Raw genomic sequence first — 14,342 nt, forward strand, 5'->3', positions numbered from 1 at the left:
AACCTTCCATCCACAAGGAGGTGTAGAATAATCCAGGTATACATTGTTCTCTGGAACAATGTATATTAAGGATTTCTATCAACGGAATTCTAGTCATCGTTCATTGGTTTTGTATGGTTTCCATCATTGACTATTTGAATGTATACATGTCTGTGATTGGTTCTTTTGAAGGAAAACAAATGTCTGATTGGCTGTCTGTGAAGACACCAACTTCTTCTGTATTGTATTGCATTGTATTGTCCTTTTATTGTCATTCACATCCTGTGTTGCTGCTGAGGAGCAGCCAGGCTGAGATGAGGATGTAGGAATGCGGGTGATGTCTGAATACTTGGATGAGTGGGTTGAAAGGTAAAGTATTATATCATTGGCGGAGAGAAATGTTATTGTAATGGGAAACAGGAGATTTGGCTGTGTGCTCTGCGTATGGCCAAATTTCGCTGACAAGGGTTAGATAACGGTACATCTTTCAAATCACTTTCTGGCAGTACCTTTTCACTGATGGCAGCAGTACAGTCATGTTTATGACCATCACAAGGAGGGGGTATTAGTGTGGATGGGTTTAATGTAGTACATCTCTGTATTGTTAAGTGAGGTGTCAAAAATATTGTCATACAGGAAAGGTGTTATGCTGGGCTCAAATGTGATATCTTTTGTTGTAAAAGGATAACAGATATTGCATGTGGTACTTTAAGTGTCAGCTGGTGATATAGCACTATAGATGCTGAGGCTTTAACTGTTTCAGTTGCAGCTACCACTGCCTGTACACAGTGTGGAAGTGTTCTAGTTACACTGTCTAGTTTTGTAGACTAGTAAGCAATCGGCCCCTGGTGCCCGCCATGTAACTGTGTAAGTACCGATGTCATGTGACCTTCCCTTGAGTCTACTGTTTGTTCGAAAGGTTTGTCATTGTTTGGTAAAGCTAGCACTGATGAACTAGAAAGGACTTGTTTTAGGTCAGTAAAAGCCGTCTCTGTTTCCTCACTCCAATTTATAGCATCCTGGGGGCCATAGGGCTCCCACGTATTGCCTAAACCATCGGGGCCATCAGCATGGAATACCCGGGAATCCAGGCTCTACAAAAATTTGTCATATCCAAGGAGGACATCATTTGTCTTTGTCTCTAAGGACTGTGCATTCCACATTATTTCATACCTTCATTTAATGTTCTAAAGTCTAGAATACCTCTAAAGGTTAAATTTTGTACTCATTCATGTAATCAGTAGACACCCACCCCATAAAAAAGGAACTCGCCTCATTCTTTGGTTGTGTAGAAGGAGGGGGGGGGGGGTGTTATATCTGCACTTGAAAATTGATACTCTTTATCTAACATGAATGAGAACAGGATCACAGATCAAACTACCAAACGCCTTCCTTACCTTGGAGTTGTTAAAAACAATATTCTTTCATTTATTCAAATATAAGTCCATACGTCCACCAAGTATGCAGACATTACATGTTTCCTAGCATTATTTTTATTATTTGACATATAGATTCAATATATATATATATATATATATATATATATATATATATATATATATATTGTCACAGATCAGCTGCGGAGCTGATCTGTGTCTCACCTTTACTGCAGTGGGTCGGCTGGCATCTGTTGTCCACTGTCAGGTGTTCAGCTCTGTGCACTCTGCAGCTATGGTTGTCGACGCCCTTCACCTGTTGCCTAATATATGTTTCCTTCCTGCTACTTCCTGTCCAGCCCCTCATGTGCTTCTCTATTTAAATCCCTTCCTAACTTTGTTTCTGAAGCTCCCCTGTGTAACCTGTTTTACCTGACTTCTCGTGAACTGATCTTCGGCTTGTTATGATTACGTTGTCTGCAGCCCGCCCTGACCTTGGCTCACTATCTGGCTTTCCTTGCTTCATCCATCCATCCATCCTTGTCAACAGTGTCTTCTGGTACTTCCCTAGTGAGTAGGGTGAACCCGGGGGTCGTGACCTGGGGTCAGCACGCAGCTAAGTCCAAACCTTCGTGAGAGGGTCCCTGGCGGAACACCGGCTGACTCTTAGATTCCACACCCTGGGGGATCCCGTGTCACCTGCTCACCTGTGGGTTTGCAGTAAGTAGTACCGTGACATATATATATATATATACACATACATACACAAATATATCTCTGAATATTTTTCCTCAGACCCCAATATTTTAGCAGAATTTAAGAAAACTTGAACCCCTTTTGTATTGTTCCCCTTATTCTCTTGTTCCAAGTGAAATCCACAGGGTCTCAAAACAGAACTTTTTTCTTTTTAGTTAATATTTAATATTCTGATTCAGAACGTAGCATTTTAACTTTATAAATGTACCCAAATATAAACAGCATTGCATCATTAACACTTCAAGGTTGAAAGTCTGTGAATTCTAAAAGTAACATATCCAAAAAATATTTTCTTTAAGACTATTATTCAGACATTCTTTCCCACCGAAAGTCCTAATATTTTCACAGATGCACAAATTAACCTCTATGTGCTCAAAGGGTTAATGCTGCCCTACTAGTCATCCATCATCATCTCCCTCTCTTCTGCTACATCTGCCAGGCAATCTGTATTTTCTTGTTTCTGAGAAACACCCTCTTGACCATCTCTCCTCTCTCTGGGCTTCAATACTACTGCACACTACTATTAGCAAAGCCCATTCAAATCCTCGTTTCCTTATGGCAGTAAAATTAGCCCTCGGTCACATACTGTCTCTGGACTGGACACATTTAAAGTAATCCAAAACATCCTCAGCCTTTTCTTTTCTCACATTCATCAAGCCACCTGATAATAATTCTACAACATTCTGTTCCCATCCACCTCCTCTAAACCATCAACAATTTCTGCCATGTGCTTCCTTTAACACCATGGCATGCTAAAATAATAAAGCAACCCGGTATTCAATATTTACAATATGACACTTCTGTATTGTCATAGCTGGTCAAGAGTTAACTTTTTTTTTTACAATCTTTCACACAGGAATTTGAAACGGAGGAGCAATTTGCTCCCTTACACGGGGGGAGTGAGTCCAGTGTCTAACTTGCACGTTTTACAGACGCACAGAACATGAGAATGTGAAGAATGATTTTTTGCTGGTTGTTTAAACTCCTATTATCAACCCATACCTTTTTTTGATCTTTGGGTCCTAACAATTTAAGTTTATTCACCAAATCCTGACACTTTTTTACAGTTAGTTTACTATTGAATCCAAACTTCCCCTCCCATTTGGCACAAAACTGAAGGGTCTTTGCTATGCATACATTTCTTATCTCCTTCTAATGGCACATTAGGGATACAGCAGCAGCATAAGCAAGCACAAGACATTCTTTTACAGAGACTGTTCCCCATTGTCAGTGTTAGTCGGGTCTCTCATTAACCTATAAAACACTGGGATGGTGACCCTCGGCACACGGTAACAATAGAAATACAAGAAGAATATAAACAACAGCACTCCCCACACTATAGGGAGAATCAAAAAAATAATTAAAACTTATCTCTGCTGTACTGTTGTTCAATGAGGTTGCAACATCAACAGAAAGATTAAACATGAGAAAGGAGAAAATAAACACACAGAAAAAAGTTAGCCTTGCGATCTTTCTCGATCACTTAACTAAATAGCGCTTAAATCGTCGGGCATTCAACCTCCGACAGCATCAGGCAATCAACCTCTGACGTTCGGTATACCTCAAATCTTTTTTTTATCTGTCCTGGACAGGGTGTGACGTAATTTTTTACCTTAGACAACATCCCCAAGTGTCTCTGTCTACGAGCACTGGATCATCTAGATATTATACGATCAATACCAATGTTGGTAATTACAACACATTAAACCAGAATCAAACAGAAAGAGAAGGGACTCTTAGAAAGAATTAAGAATAATTTAAATGATCTTACCTCTCAAACACCAGAGTACTGGATCACCCAAGTTCGAAAACAGACAGTGGATCCGGATCTTAGGCCCCCGCCCCTATTTCACCACTAACGTTGAGCGGGGGGACTTTTAATTCTCAGTGAGCTTCAAAGTCCAATACTCACCAAAGTTTTTTCGGGGCCATTTGATCCAAACACACACTAGTTGTTTGTGGCATCGAAGGACCAAAAATGTTAACATTATTCTTCTCTTATGATCAGTCAAACTGAGTATTGAGTATTGAGAAGTAGACAATTTATTCCAGATGTGTCACACAAAAGGGTGATGCTCACAAGCTAAAGGATACAGTAAGAATCACACAAAGGAATGTATATCCCCCTCCTAATACCTACAATAATACAGCCTCTACATTCTATTGGCTGAGGAAACACAGATAGCGTGCCTGGTACAAGATGGTACTTTATTTGGCTAATTAGTGTTTCCTGTACAATCTTATGCTACCATATATAGTTAAGCTTAATCATCCTACAACTTACTGTGGAGTTAGTTAAAGCAAGCGATATAGCAAGTTAATACAAAGTGCTCAGAAGTGGGATTAAAAATCAGTCTCAGGGTTATTTATTTTTAATAGTCACACAATAAACATTTAAAACTTTTCTAACAAAAAGTATTTGCACCCTTCCTGATTTTTAATTTTTTTTGCATATTTGTCACACTTATTTGATTCAGATCATCAAACAAATTTTAATGTTGCACAAAGATAACACGAGTAAATAAAATAAATGCAGTTTTTAAATGACAATTTAATTTATTAAGGGAAAAAACTGTCCAAACCTGGCCCTATGTTAAAAAAGTAATTGCTCCTAAACCTAATACCTGGCTATGCCACCCTTGGCAGCAACAAAAGCAATCAAGCATTTGTGATAACTGCCAATGAGTCTTTCACATCACTGTGGAGGAATTTTGGGCCACAATTCTTTACAGAATTATTTTAATTTAGCCCCATTGAAGGGTTATCGTGCATGAATGACATGTTTAAGGTCATGCCACAGTATCTCAATCAATTTTAAGTCCGGACTTTGACTAGGCCACTTTGTCCCCACTGAGTGCCCTTGAGCTTGAGGTCACAAATAGCTGGACTTTTTCCTTCAGGATTTTCTGGTAGAGCACAGAATTCATGGTTTCATCAATTATGGCAAGCTTTCCAGGTCCTGTAGCTGTAAAGCAGCCCCAGACGATCACACTAACACCACCATGTTTTATTGTTGGCATGATATTCTGTTTATGAAATGCTGTGATAGTTATATGCCAGATGTAATGGGACACACACAGTTCACAGAAAATTTTCCCAAAAGACTTGGGGATAATCAACATGTTTTTTGGCAATTGTGTGATGAGCCTTTGTACTCTTTTTGGTCAGCAATGGCTTTCCACTTGGAACTCTACCATGGAGGCCATTTTTGCCTAGTCTTTTTTCGAATTGTTTAATTATGAAAACTAACCTTAACTGAGCCATATGAGGCCTGCCGTTCTTTAAATGTTATGCTGGGTTGTTTTATGACCTCCTGGGTGATTTGTCGTTGTACTCTTGGAGTAGTTTTGGTAGTCTGGGAACATTTATCACTGTTTTCTCCATTTGTGGATAAAGGCTCTCTCTGTGGATTGCTGGAGCGCCAAAGCCTTAGAAATGGCGTTGTAACCCTTTCCAGACTGATACAAAGCAATTACTGTTTCTCATCTGTTCTTGAATTTCTTTAGATTCCAGCATGATGTATTGCCTTTTGAGATCTTTTAGCAATCTGCACATTTTCAGACAGCTTCTTTGTAAGGGATTTCTTGATTCAACAGGTCAGGCAGTAATGCGGCAAGTAAAATTGAATGCAGCTTTCCAAAAAATATGGTTAATCACAATCCATTCATGATTTCGCAAGGGGGGGGGGGGGGGTATTTTTTCACATAGGGCCTGGCAGGTGTGCACAGCTTTTTTTCCCTTAATAATGAAATCATTTAAAAATACATTTTGTATATACTCGGGTTATCTTTGTATAATATTAAAATGTATTCGATGATCTGAATCACTTAAGTGTGACAAATAAGCAAACAAATAAAACATTTTAGGAAGACCTGTACAAAAATAGCTTTGGTTTTACATTTTCTTTAAAAAGACTGTAATTTACCTCAATCTTAGCTATACGTATACTGAATCCTGATACATTACTTGAATCTACTCTCTTCCAGATGATACCTTTGGAGTTGGAAGTGAAGGGAAATTTTACAAATGTCATCAGTACCTTCATTATTTTGGGTTTCCCCAGTTCCCCTCCTATTCAGATGCTATTTTTCTTCATATTTCTTTTCATGTATATTTTGATCATTGTAGAAAACCTTTGTATCATCATAATAATCTGCTACAGTCCCAAATTACATAAGCCAATGTATTTCTTTCTGGGGAATCTGTCCTTCCTTGAGACATGGTATGTGACAGTCACTGTCCCAAAATCGCTGTCCATATTCCTAAATGGAAATAATACGATTTCATATGTTGGTTGCATGTCCCAGCTTTTTTTCTTCCTTTACCTGGGCTGCACGGAATGTGTTTTATTAACTGTTATGGCATTTGACCGATATGTGGCAATCTGCAATCCTTTACATTACCAGACTATAATGAACTGGCACTTCTGCTTTATTCTAGCTCTTTCTACCTGGCTTATTGGCTTGGCTATTTCTCTTCTAAAGACTCACTTTATCTCTAAGCTAACGTTTTGCCATTCAGTAATCATCAACCATTTTTATTGTGATGTGTCACCTCTACTTAATCTTGCATGCACAGATATGACATTAACAGAACTTATAGACTTTATTCTTGCTCTGGTTATTCTTTTGGTGCCACTTTTACTCACGTGCCTCTCTTATTTGTGTATATTGACTGCTATCTGTCAAATTCGAAATTCAACTGGACGCGAAAAAGCATTTTCGACTTGTGGCTTCCATCTGGTCGTTGTCATCGTGTTTTATTCAACCGCTCTTTTTATGTATGCTAGACCAAGGAAGGCTCAATCTATTAATTCTAACAAACTGGTCTCTGTTGTCTACGCAGTGGTGACACCCTTTATCAATCCAATTATTTACTGCTTAAGGAACAGAGAGGTGAAAGCAGCCATTGAGAAACTTGTCTACAGGAACTGATATGAAAAGTCAACTGTGTGTAGTAATTGACTCTGCAAGTGCAGCTGCTCCAGAGCTTAGTAAATGAGCAGAAATTCTACTGACTTCCATCATCCAATCATGTTCCAGAAAAAATGCTGTTTTCTTTTCCTTGCACGTGATTGGGTACACTTTGCAAAGTGAAGCCTTACCTCATTTACTAAGCTCTGGAGCATCTGCATTTGCAAAGAGCACAGTCTATTTGCCTTTAGTAAATGAACCCCTTTGTGCAGCACTTGACTTTTAATTTAACATTAGAAACTTGCAAACCTTAAAGCAGAGGTCCGCCCACCACTGCAAAAAATTAGAAGCCAGCAGCTGCACATACTGCAACTGCTGACTTTTAATAATCGGACACTCACCTGTCCTGGAGTCCAGCGATGTTGGCACCACAGCTGATGTTTCCATCAGCTGTCAGGTGCATGCCACCACCATTGAAAGTAAGGGAACCCAGCACTGAAGCCTTACTGCTTCAAGCCGGGAAACCTACTGCGCATGCACGAGGCACCTCTCCTCTCTCCTACTGGCCCAGTGGCAAGGGAAGAAGGAGGGAGGAGGAGAGAGCCCCAGCGATGATGCAAAATACCCATGACTGAGGCTCACGGAAGTGGGGACGGGATACCTGTGAAAGACAGATATCCTGTCCCCCCCTTCGAAAGGTGCCAAATGTGTCACCGGAGGGGGGAAGGAGTACAATGAGCGCAAGTTCCACTTTTGGGTGAAACTCCACTTTAAATAAACAAAATGTATTAAAAAATGTTGACAGCTTCCCCTATGGATGGTTGTTAGGGTGCCATCTGACAGCTGGGGATTCCTGCCGGACAGTAGAATGTAAACAAAGGGACAGAGATTATGAAAATGGCATGGAGAATCCCCTCCAGTAATCATACGAAACCTTTCTATTCTGGTATAGATTTTAATGGGGACCCCATGGAAAACATAAGAAAAAAAGGGTGAGGTCTCCCCAAAATCCATATCAGGTTTTTATCTGAGCATACAACCTGGTAGGCCAGAAAAGTGGGGAAAATAGCCCCCCTCCACCTTTAAACCATACCAGGTGTCTGGAATCCCCATGGAGTCATTGACCAAATATGGTCATGCCAATATTTTGTCAGTGACTTCACCTGGGAGACCCACCCCTTTGTTTACATTTAGTGATGGGGACCTGGAGCTGTCATTTGCAGCAAGCAAATGACGGACATGGATTGCACTTTTTTTTCCTTTGGCGGTTGTGTGAGCCATGGTTGACATGGATCTGTATCAATGGATTACGTGTTTTATTCTAGATTTACATTGTGAACTTTTTTAATAAAGGACTTGTGAAAAGCTGTGTTGTTGTGTTTACTTACTTTTTTTTTGGTGAATGAGTAGGGGTACTATGTATGGAGGCCCCCGTATTATTAAACAGGGGTACACAATTCCAAGAATCCCCCACCTGCAGACCCCCACAACCAATGTACCAGGATTGTGGAGAAGAAGCCCTTAAACTCATCAACACGGGGAGCCATTGGATAAGGGTCTGGTGTGCTGTTTTCTTTTTTTTGCATGGGGTTCCCATTTATTATTGGGGGTTTCAATGCTATTTTTTTGTATGAGGTCCCCTTTGACATCTGTACCAGATGCTCATCAAGAATAAGGGCCTATTTCCATCTATTTTCCCTGCCTATCTGCAGACTGCTGGGACCTTGTGTCTACTCCTTGATATAGGAGACCAAGCCTAAATTTGTATGTGGTTTTATGACTAATTAAAGTGGTTGTAAACCCTTACAAACCACTTTGACCTACAGGTAAGCCTAGATTAAGGCTTACCTGTAGGTCCAAGAAATATCTCCCAAACCTATATGGTTTAGGAGATATTTGCCTGAAGACGGGCACCGCTATCTACGGCGCCGTAGACAGCGGCGTGCAGGCGCACTGAGCGGGGCATCGTCGATGACGGCAATGGCACGAGTCTCGGCTCCCGTGCACATGCGTGGGAGTGACGTCATCGCTGCTCCGGCGAATCACAGCGCCGGAGCAGCGAGACCCGCGGAGACCCACCAAGAAGATGGACGCTCGGAACTACAGGGGACAGCGGTGACTTCGCTGGCTTCTGTGTCAGGTAAGTGACACATAATGGACTACTATGCGATGCATAGTAGTCCATTATGCTTTGCCTTTACAGGGAATGAAAGAGGAAGTAAACTCATCAGGGTTTACTTCCTCTTTAAGTGTTCCGTGAAACACATTGGATGGACTGTGATATGTGCACAATTTTATGATGTGTTTTAAAAGGTAATTGGATAAATGTTCTCTATCATCAGTACATATAATTATGTGTGTATAATTAACAGTCCTCATTGCAAGATGATGTGATATTTTTAAATATTCTAAATATTTTTAGATTTTTAAATAACTACAACTGAGTTTTGTAAATGTGAGAATTACAAGTACTGACAGCCATTGTGGCTGTCGGCTTGTAGTTCTTCTCAAGGAGCTACAAGGAGCAAACAAGGAATGAGCAGACATCTTACACTGACAGTCTGCAGGAGCCCTGCATTGCACCTGCTGGTGCAATGTTTTGCAGACCCCTAGTAAAAAAAAATAAAAAAAATAAATGCCCTTTTTTAACCCACAAAAAGATGTGCATTTATTATTATTATTATTATTATTATTATTTTATATATTATATATTTTTTACAAAGATGAACTTATCCTTTAGAGTGCAAGTTCATTCAAAATCCCATTCTAAGCCTATTTGATCAAACCCTGTAAAGACAAGAACTGTATACTTATCCAGCTCTGAAGCCGCCCCAGCCAAGTCAAATGATCTCTCCAGTGGTGGCTTCTGTGTAGAGGAGAGATTGCTGACAACGGCTTCAAATGCCTGGAAGATGACATAGGCTTACTGTAGGGCATCCATTCTAGGCTGCCTCTCCTCTACATTGAGGCCACCGCTGACAGCTGATCATGTGACCAGACCAAAGTGGATTCAGAATAGGTAACTATTGAGATCTTTTCTTTACAGGGTTAGATAGAATAGGCTTAGAATGGGAGTAGGAGTAGGGTTAGCCTTTACTAGAATAGGACTGAAGTTACACTTTAAAGACACTTACATGAATTAAAATTCCTAACATATGGTCAAATGGTCAAACATAACAATGTGCTTTGCTGCAACAATATCACAATAAGTTGGGTTGGTGCTGCTTTAAAAATTGGGAGTAGTGATTTATTACACTTTATTTTTCAATAGTTGCAAATACCACAATAATGACTACACAACTACATAATGATCCAGTTAGAATTGATTGAATATTCATTTGGTATATTGTAAAATACTGCTATCTACTGTATTTACATAGTTTTTTTACATCTGTGATAGCCTTACAAATGCATTCACTGTAAGCCATAGATAGTATGAAACATCATCATTTTTTGGGGATGATTTACTAAAGGCAAATAGGCTGTTCATTTGCAAGGGAATTTTCTTTTAGCTTAACAAATGTGGTGAAAAAATTCATTTTACAAAGAATATTCAATCACGTACCAAGAAATGAAAAAAATAATAAATAACAGTATTTTTGCTTGCAGATGATTGGATGATGAAGGTCAGCAGAGCTTCTCCTTATTCATTAAGCTAGGGGAAAACTGCCTTGCAGGTGAAAATTTCCTTGAAAAGTAAGCAGCATATTTAGCGTTAGTAAATCAACTCTTTTGGCCTCTATGGAGGATATGAGGCTGCCAATCATGGGTAACCTGAATCTGGAAACTAAAAATGTTTTTTTCTTCTTGTAGTAGCCAAAATCATTCATTCAACATACAGCATAATATTAATCTTATATGAAAATAAGATGTTCTAAACATTTTTTATTACAGCCCGCATGATGAGAAAAGTTTGTCAGGTTTTATAGTTGTCTGTATCCCAATGAAAAAGTGTCAGAGGGACAAAAACTCCACAGACAGGCAGGGACAGATACAACAATAAAAATTCTGTTTTTAATAATTGACCATAATATTTAAAGACTTTAAAAATGCATAGTACTCCCCAGATAAACAAAAAACAAAATGATACCCTAAGTACCTAACCAACTGAAGTGTATGCAAATCAATATGTGAAAATATGCATATATTAAAATTATATAAAGACCTTTAAAAACTGCTGATTGCTTATGACCCCTATGCAAACAAATGTATTTAGGGGAGAAAAGGTAAGCACCACCTCAGTGTAGCGATTAAAACATGCTTTATTAGTGCAAAAAAACAGCAACACTTACAGCATAAAAGTTGTTTTCAGGCTCATAAAAAATCAAGGAATATGGGGGTGTTAAGCCTTAGCATCCTTCTGGGATCCCAGTCATTTCCCAGGCTGTGTAGATGAATAGAGAGTCTTCTGTGCACCCTGTGGCCACCAGGAAGCAGGAACCACAACCAGTGTGGACTGCAGTCGGAGTGGCCAGAAATTACATCACCGAAACAGGATACGGTGGGCTAGGCAGGCAGAGACTAGGCTATTCTCTGCCTGCCTAGCCGTAACTACTTTCATCCTGTAATGCAGCGTACACACGACCGGAATTCTCGTCGGAAAAAGCCCTGATGGGTTTCCCGACTAAATTCCGTTCAAGCTGTCTTGCCTACACACGGTCACACCAAATTCCGATTGTTTATAACGCGGTGACGTACAACACATACAACTGGACTAGAAAAAGGAAGTTCAATAGCCAGTAGCCAATAGCTTCCGTCTCGTAGTTGAATCTGAGAATGCGTGATTTTTGGCGTGTCGGAATTGCATACACACAATCGGAATTTCCGATAGAAAGTTTTTCCGTCGGAAAATTGAGAACATGCTATCAATTTTTGGCTGGCGAAAATGTGGACAGCTAAATTCTGATGGAGCATACACACGGTCACATTTTCCGATGAAAAGCTCTCAGCGGTCTTTTTCTGGCCGGAATTCCGATCGTGTGTATGCGGCATAAGTGTTCCTAATCCTTGCGCTAAAAAAGCATGTTTAAGGCCCCTTTCACACTGGGGCAGGATTGGCGTCGGCGTTAAAACTGTGCTATATTTAGAGCCGCTTTACCGTTCTTTTAGCGCCGGTATTCACCTGCTAGTGCGGTGGTTTTACCCCCCCCCTGCTAACTGCCGAGAAAGAGGTAAGACCACTGCAAAGTGCTGCTGCAGCAACTCTTTGCCAGTGGTATAGCTGTGCTGCCCATTGATTTCAGTGTCCTTCACCGCTCCAAAGATGCTGCAAGCAGGACTTTTTTACCGTCCTGCCAGTGCACCTCTCCAGTGTGAAAGCCCTCAGACACAGCAGCGGCTCTTTCAGGGCACTTTGCAGGCGCTATTTTTAGCACTGTAGCGCCTGCAAAGTGCCCCAGTGTGAAAGGGGTTTAATCTCTACACTGAAGTGGCACTTCCCTTTTATCCTCCTTCTTGTCTTCAACAGAGTTGGCTATACACTGAGGATAGCTGCCACCTACCATATCCTTGGTAGACACATATATATATATGCATAAACCTTCCTTCCTACCCACGGATGTTTCATGGACTATTACGTTTATAGATTTTATTGTTTTTAACCGCTGATTGGCTTGATTCAGCTCTTTTTTTTTTTTTTTTGCGCTAGTACAAAGTGTATATTGTCAAACAAATGCATTTAATATAGTGATACTGTATATATAAAGTTCTTAGTGCAAATTGAACCTTAACCACTTCAATACAGGGCACTTAAACACCTTCCTGCCCAGACCAATTTTGAGCTTTCAGCGCTGTATGAATGATAATTGCGCGGTCATGCTACACTGTACCCAAAAGAAATTTTTATCATTTTTTTCCCACAAATAGAGCTTTCTTTTGGTGGTTTTTGATCACCTCTACGGTTTTTATTTTTTGCGCTACAAATAAAAAAATACCGAAAAATTTGAAAAAAAAAATGTTTTTTTTTGTTTCAGTTTCAAAACTTTGTAAATAAGTACGTTTTCTCCTTCACTGATGGGCACTGATGGGGCTACACTGATGGGCACTGATAAGGCAGCACTGATGGGCACCAATGATGTGGCACCAATGAAGTGGCACTGATGAGGTGGCATTGATGGACACTGATATGTGGCACTGATAGGCGGCACTGATAGGCGGCACTGATGGGCGACACGGATGGGCGACACGGATGGACACTGATAGGTGGCACAAATTGGCACTGATAGCTGGCACGGATTGGCATGGATGGGCGGCACGGATTGGCATGGATGGGCGGCACAGATGGGCATGGATAGGCGGCACAGATGGGCATGGATAGGCAGCACAGATGGGCATGGATAGGTGGCACAGATGGGCATGGGTGGGCACTGATAGGCGGCACAGGTGGGCACTCATAGGCGGCACAGGTGGGCACTCATAGGCGGCACAGGTGGGCACTCATAGGTGGCATTGGTGTTATACTGTACTAATGGATGCCAATCAGTGCCAAACAATAATGCATGCCAATCAGTGATGCCCATTGTGGGCACTGATTGGCATCCATTATGGGCACTGATTGGCATCCATTGTGCTGACTGGCATCCCTGGTGGTCTAGGGAGGATTACCTTTTCCCTGGTGGTCTGGTGGCGTCCCTGGTGGTCCAGTGTGGGCATCCTCGGGGGGGCTGTGCTGATAATCGATCAGCACAGACCCCCCTGTCAGAGGAGCAGCCGATCGGCTCTCCTCTACTCGCGTCTGACAGACGCGAGTGAGGAAAAGCCGATCACCGGCTCATCCCATTTACACTGTGATCAGCCGTGATTGGACACGGCTGATCACATGGTAAAGAGTCTCCTGATCCTGATCACGTCATATGACGTCCGATCAAGATTATGAAACCAATTTGCCACCGTCAATTCCCTATAGGGCGGGCGGCAAGTGGTTAAAGTGTAGCTAAATGCAATTTTTTTTTCATTTTGGATTGAGTAAGGGAGGGTTATAACCTCTTTAATTTTTTGCCACCTGTGCCCCATTGCGGAGATTTCCCTTAATTTCCTGTCTTATAGCCAAAACAGGAAGTGAGAGAAAATCACTCCAAAGTAAGGGAATCCCAGGGTCACCAGAACTAGCCTCTACATTGGAGGATTTCCACACTATTACTGTTCTGGTGTACCAAAATATGGTATTTTCTTTTACTTTCAATGATAATGGTAAACAAGATAAATAGAGACGGGGGCACAGACAACAATTGAAACCTGACAGGTGTTTTACTCCCTCTCCACTCTAACCAAAACTTTAAAAATGTTTGCCTTTAGTTACACTTTAACACACTAACACAAC

General features: G+C 40.9%; 1 protein-coding gene across 1 annotated transcript; it reads left to right on the plus strand.

Annotated features, from left to right (window-relative positions):
* The first annotated feature begins 6,097 nt into the window (after positions 1-6,097).
* LOC143940061 (olfactory receptor 6B1-like) lies at positions 6,098-7,045 on the plus strand. Its single transcript, XM_077461103.1, has one exon. The coding sequence runs from the start codon at positions 6,098-6,100 to the stop codon at positions 7,043-7,045; it is 948 nt and encodes a 315-aa protein (XP_077317229.1).
* The last annotated feature ends 7,297 nt before the right edge of the window (positions 7,046-14,342 follow it).

Source organism: Lithobates pipiens, unplaced genomic scaffold (assembly GCF_037356315.1).
Source record: "Lithobates pipiens isolate NorthernLeopardFrog02 unplaced genomic scaffold, aLitPip1_a1.2 Scaffold_3, whole genome shotgun sequence".
NCBI lineage: Eukaryota > Metazoa > Chordata > Amphibia > Anura > Ranidae > Lithobates > Lithobates pipiens.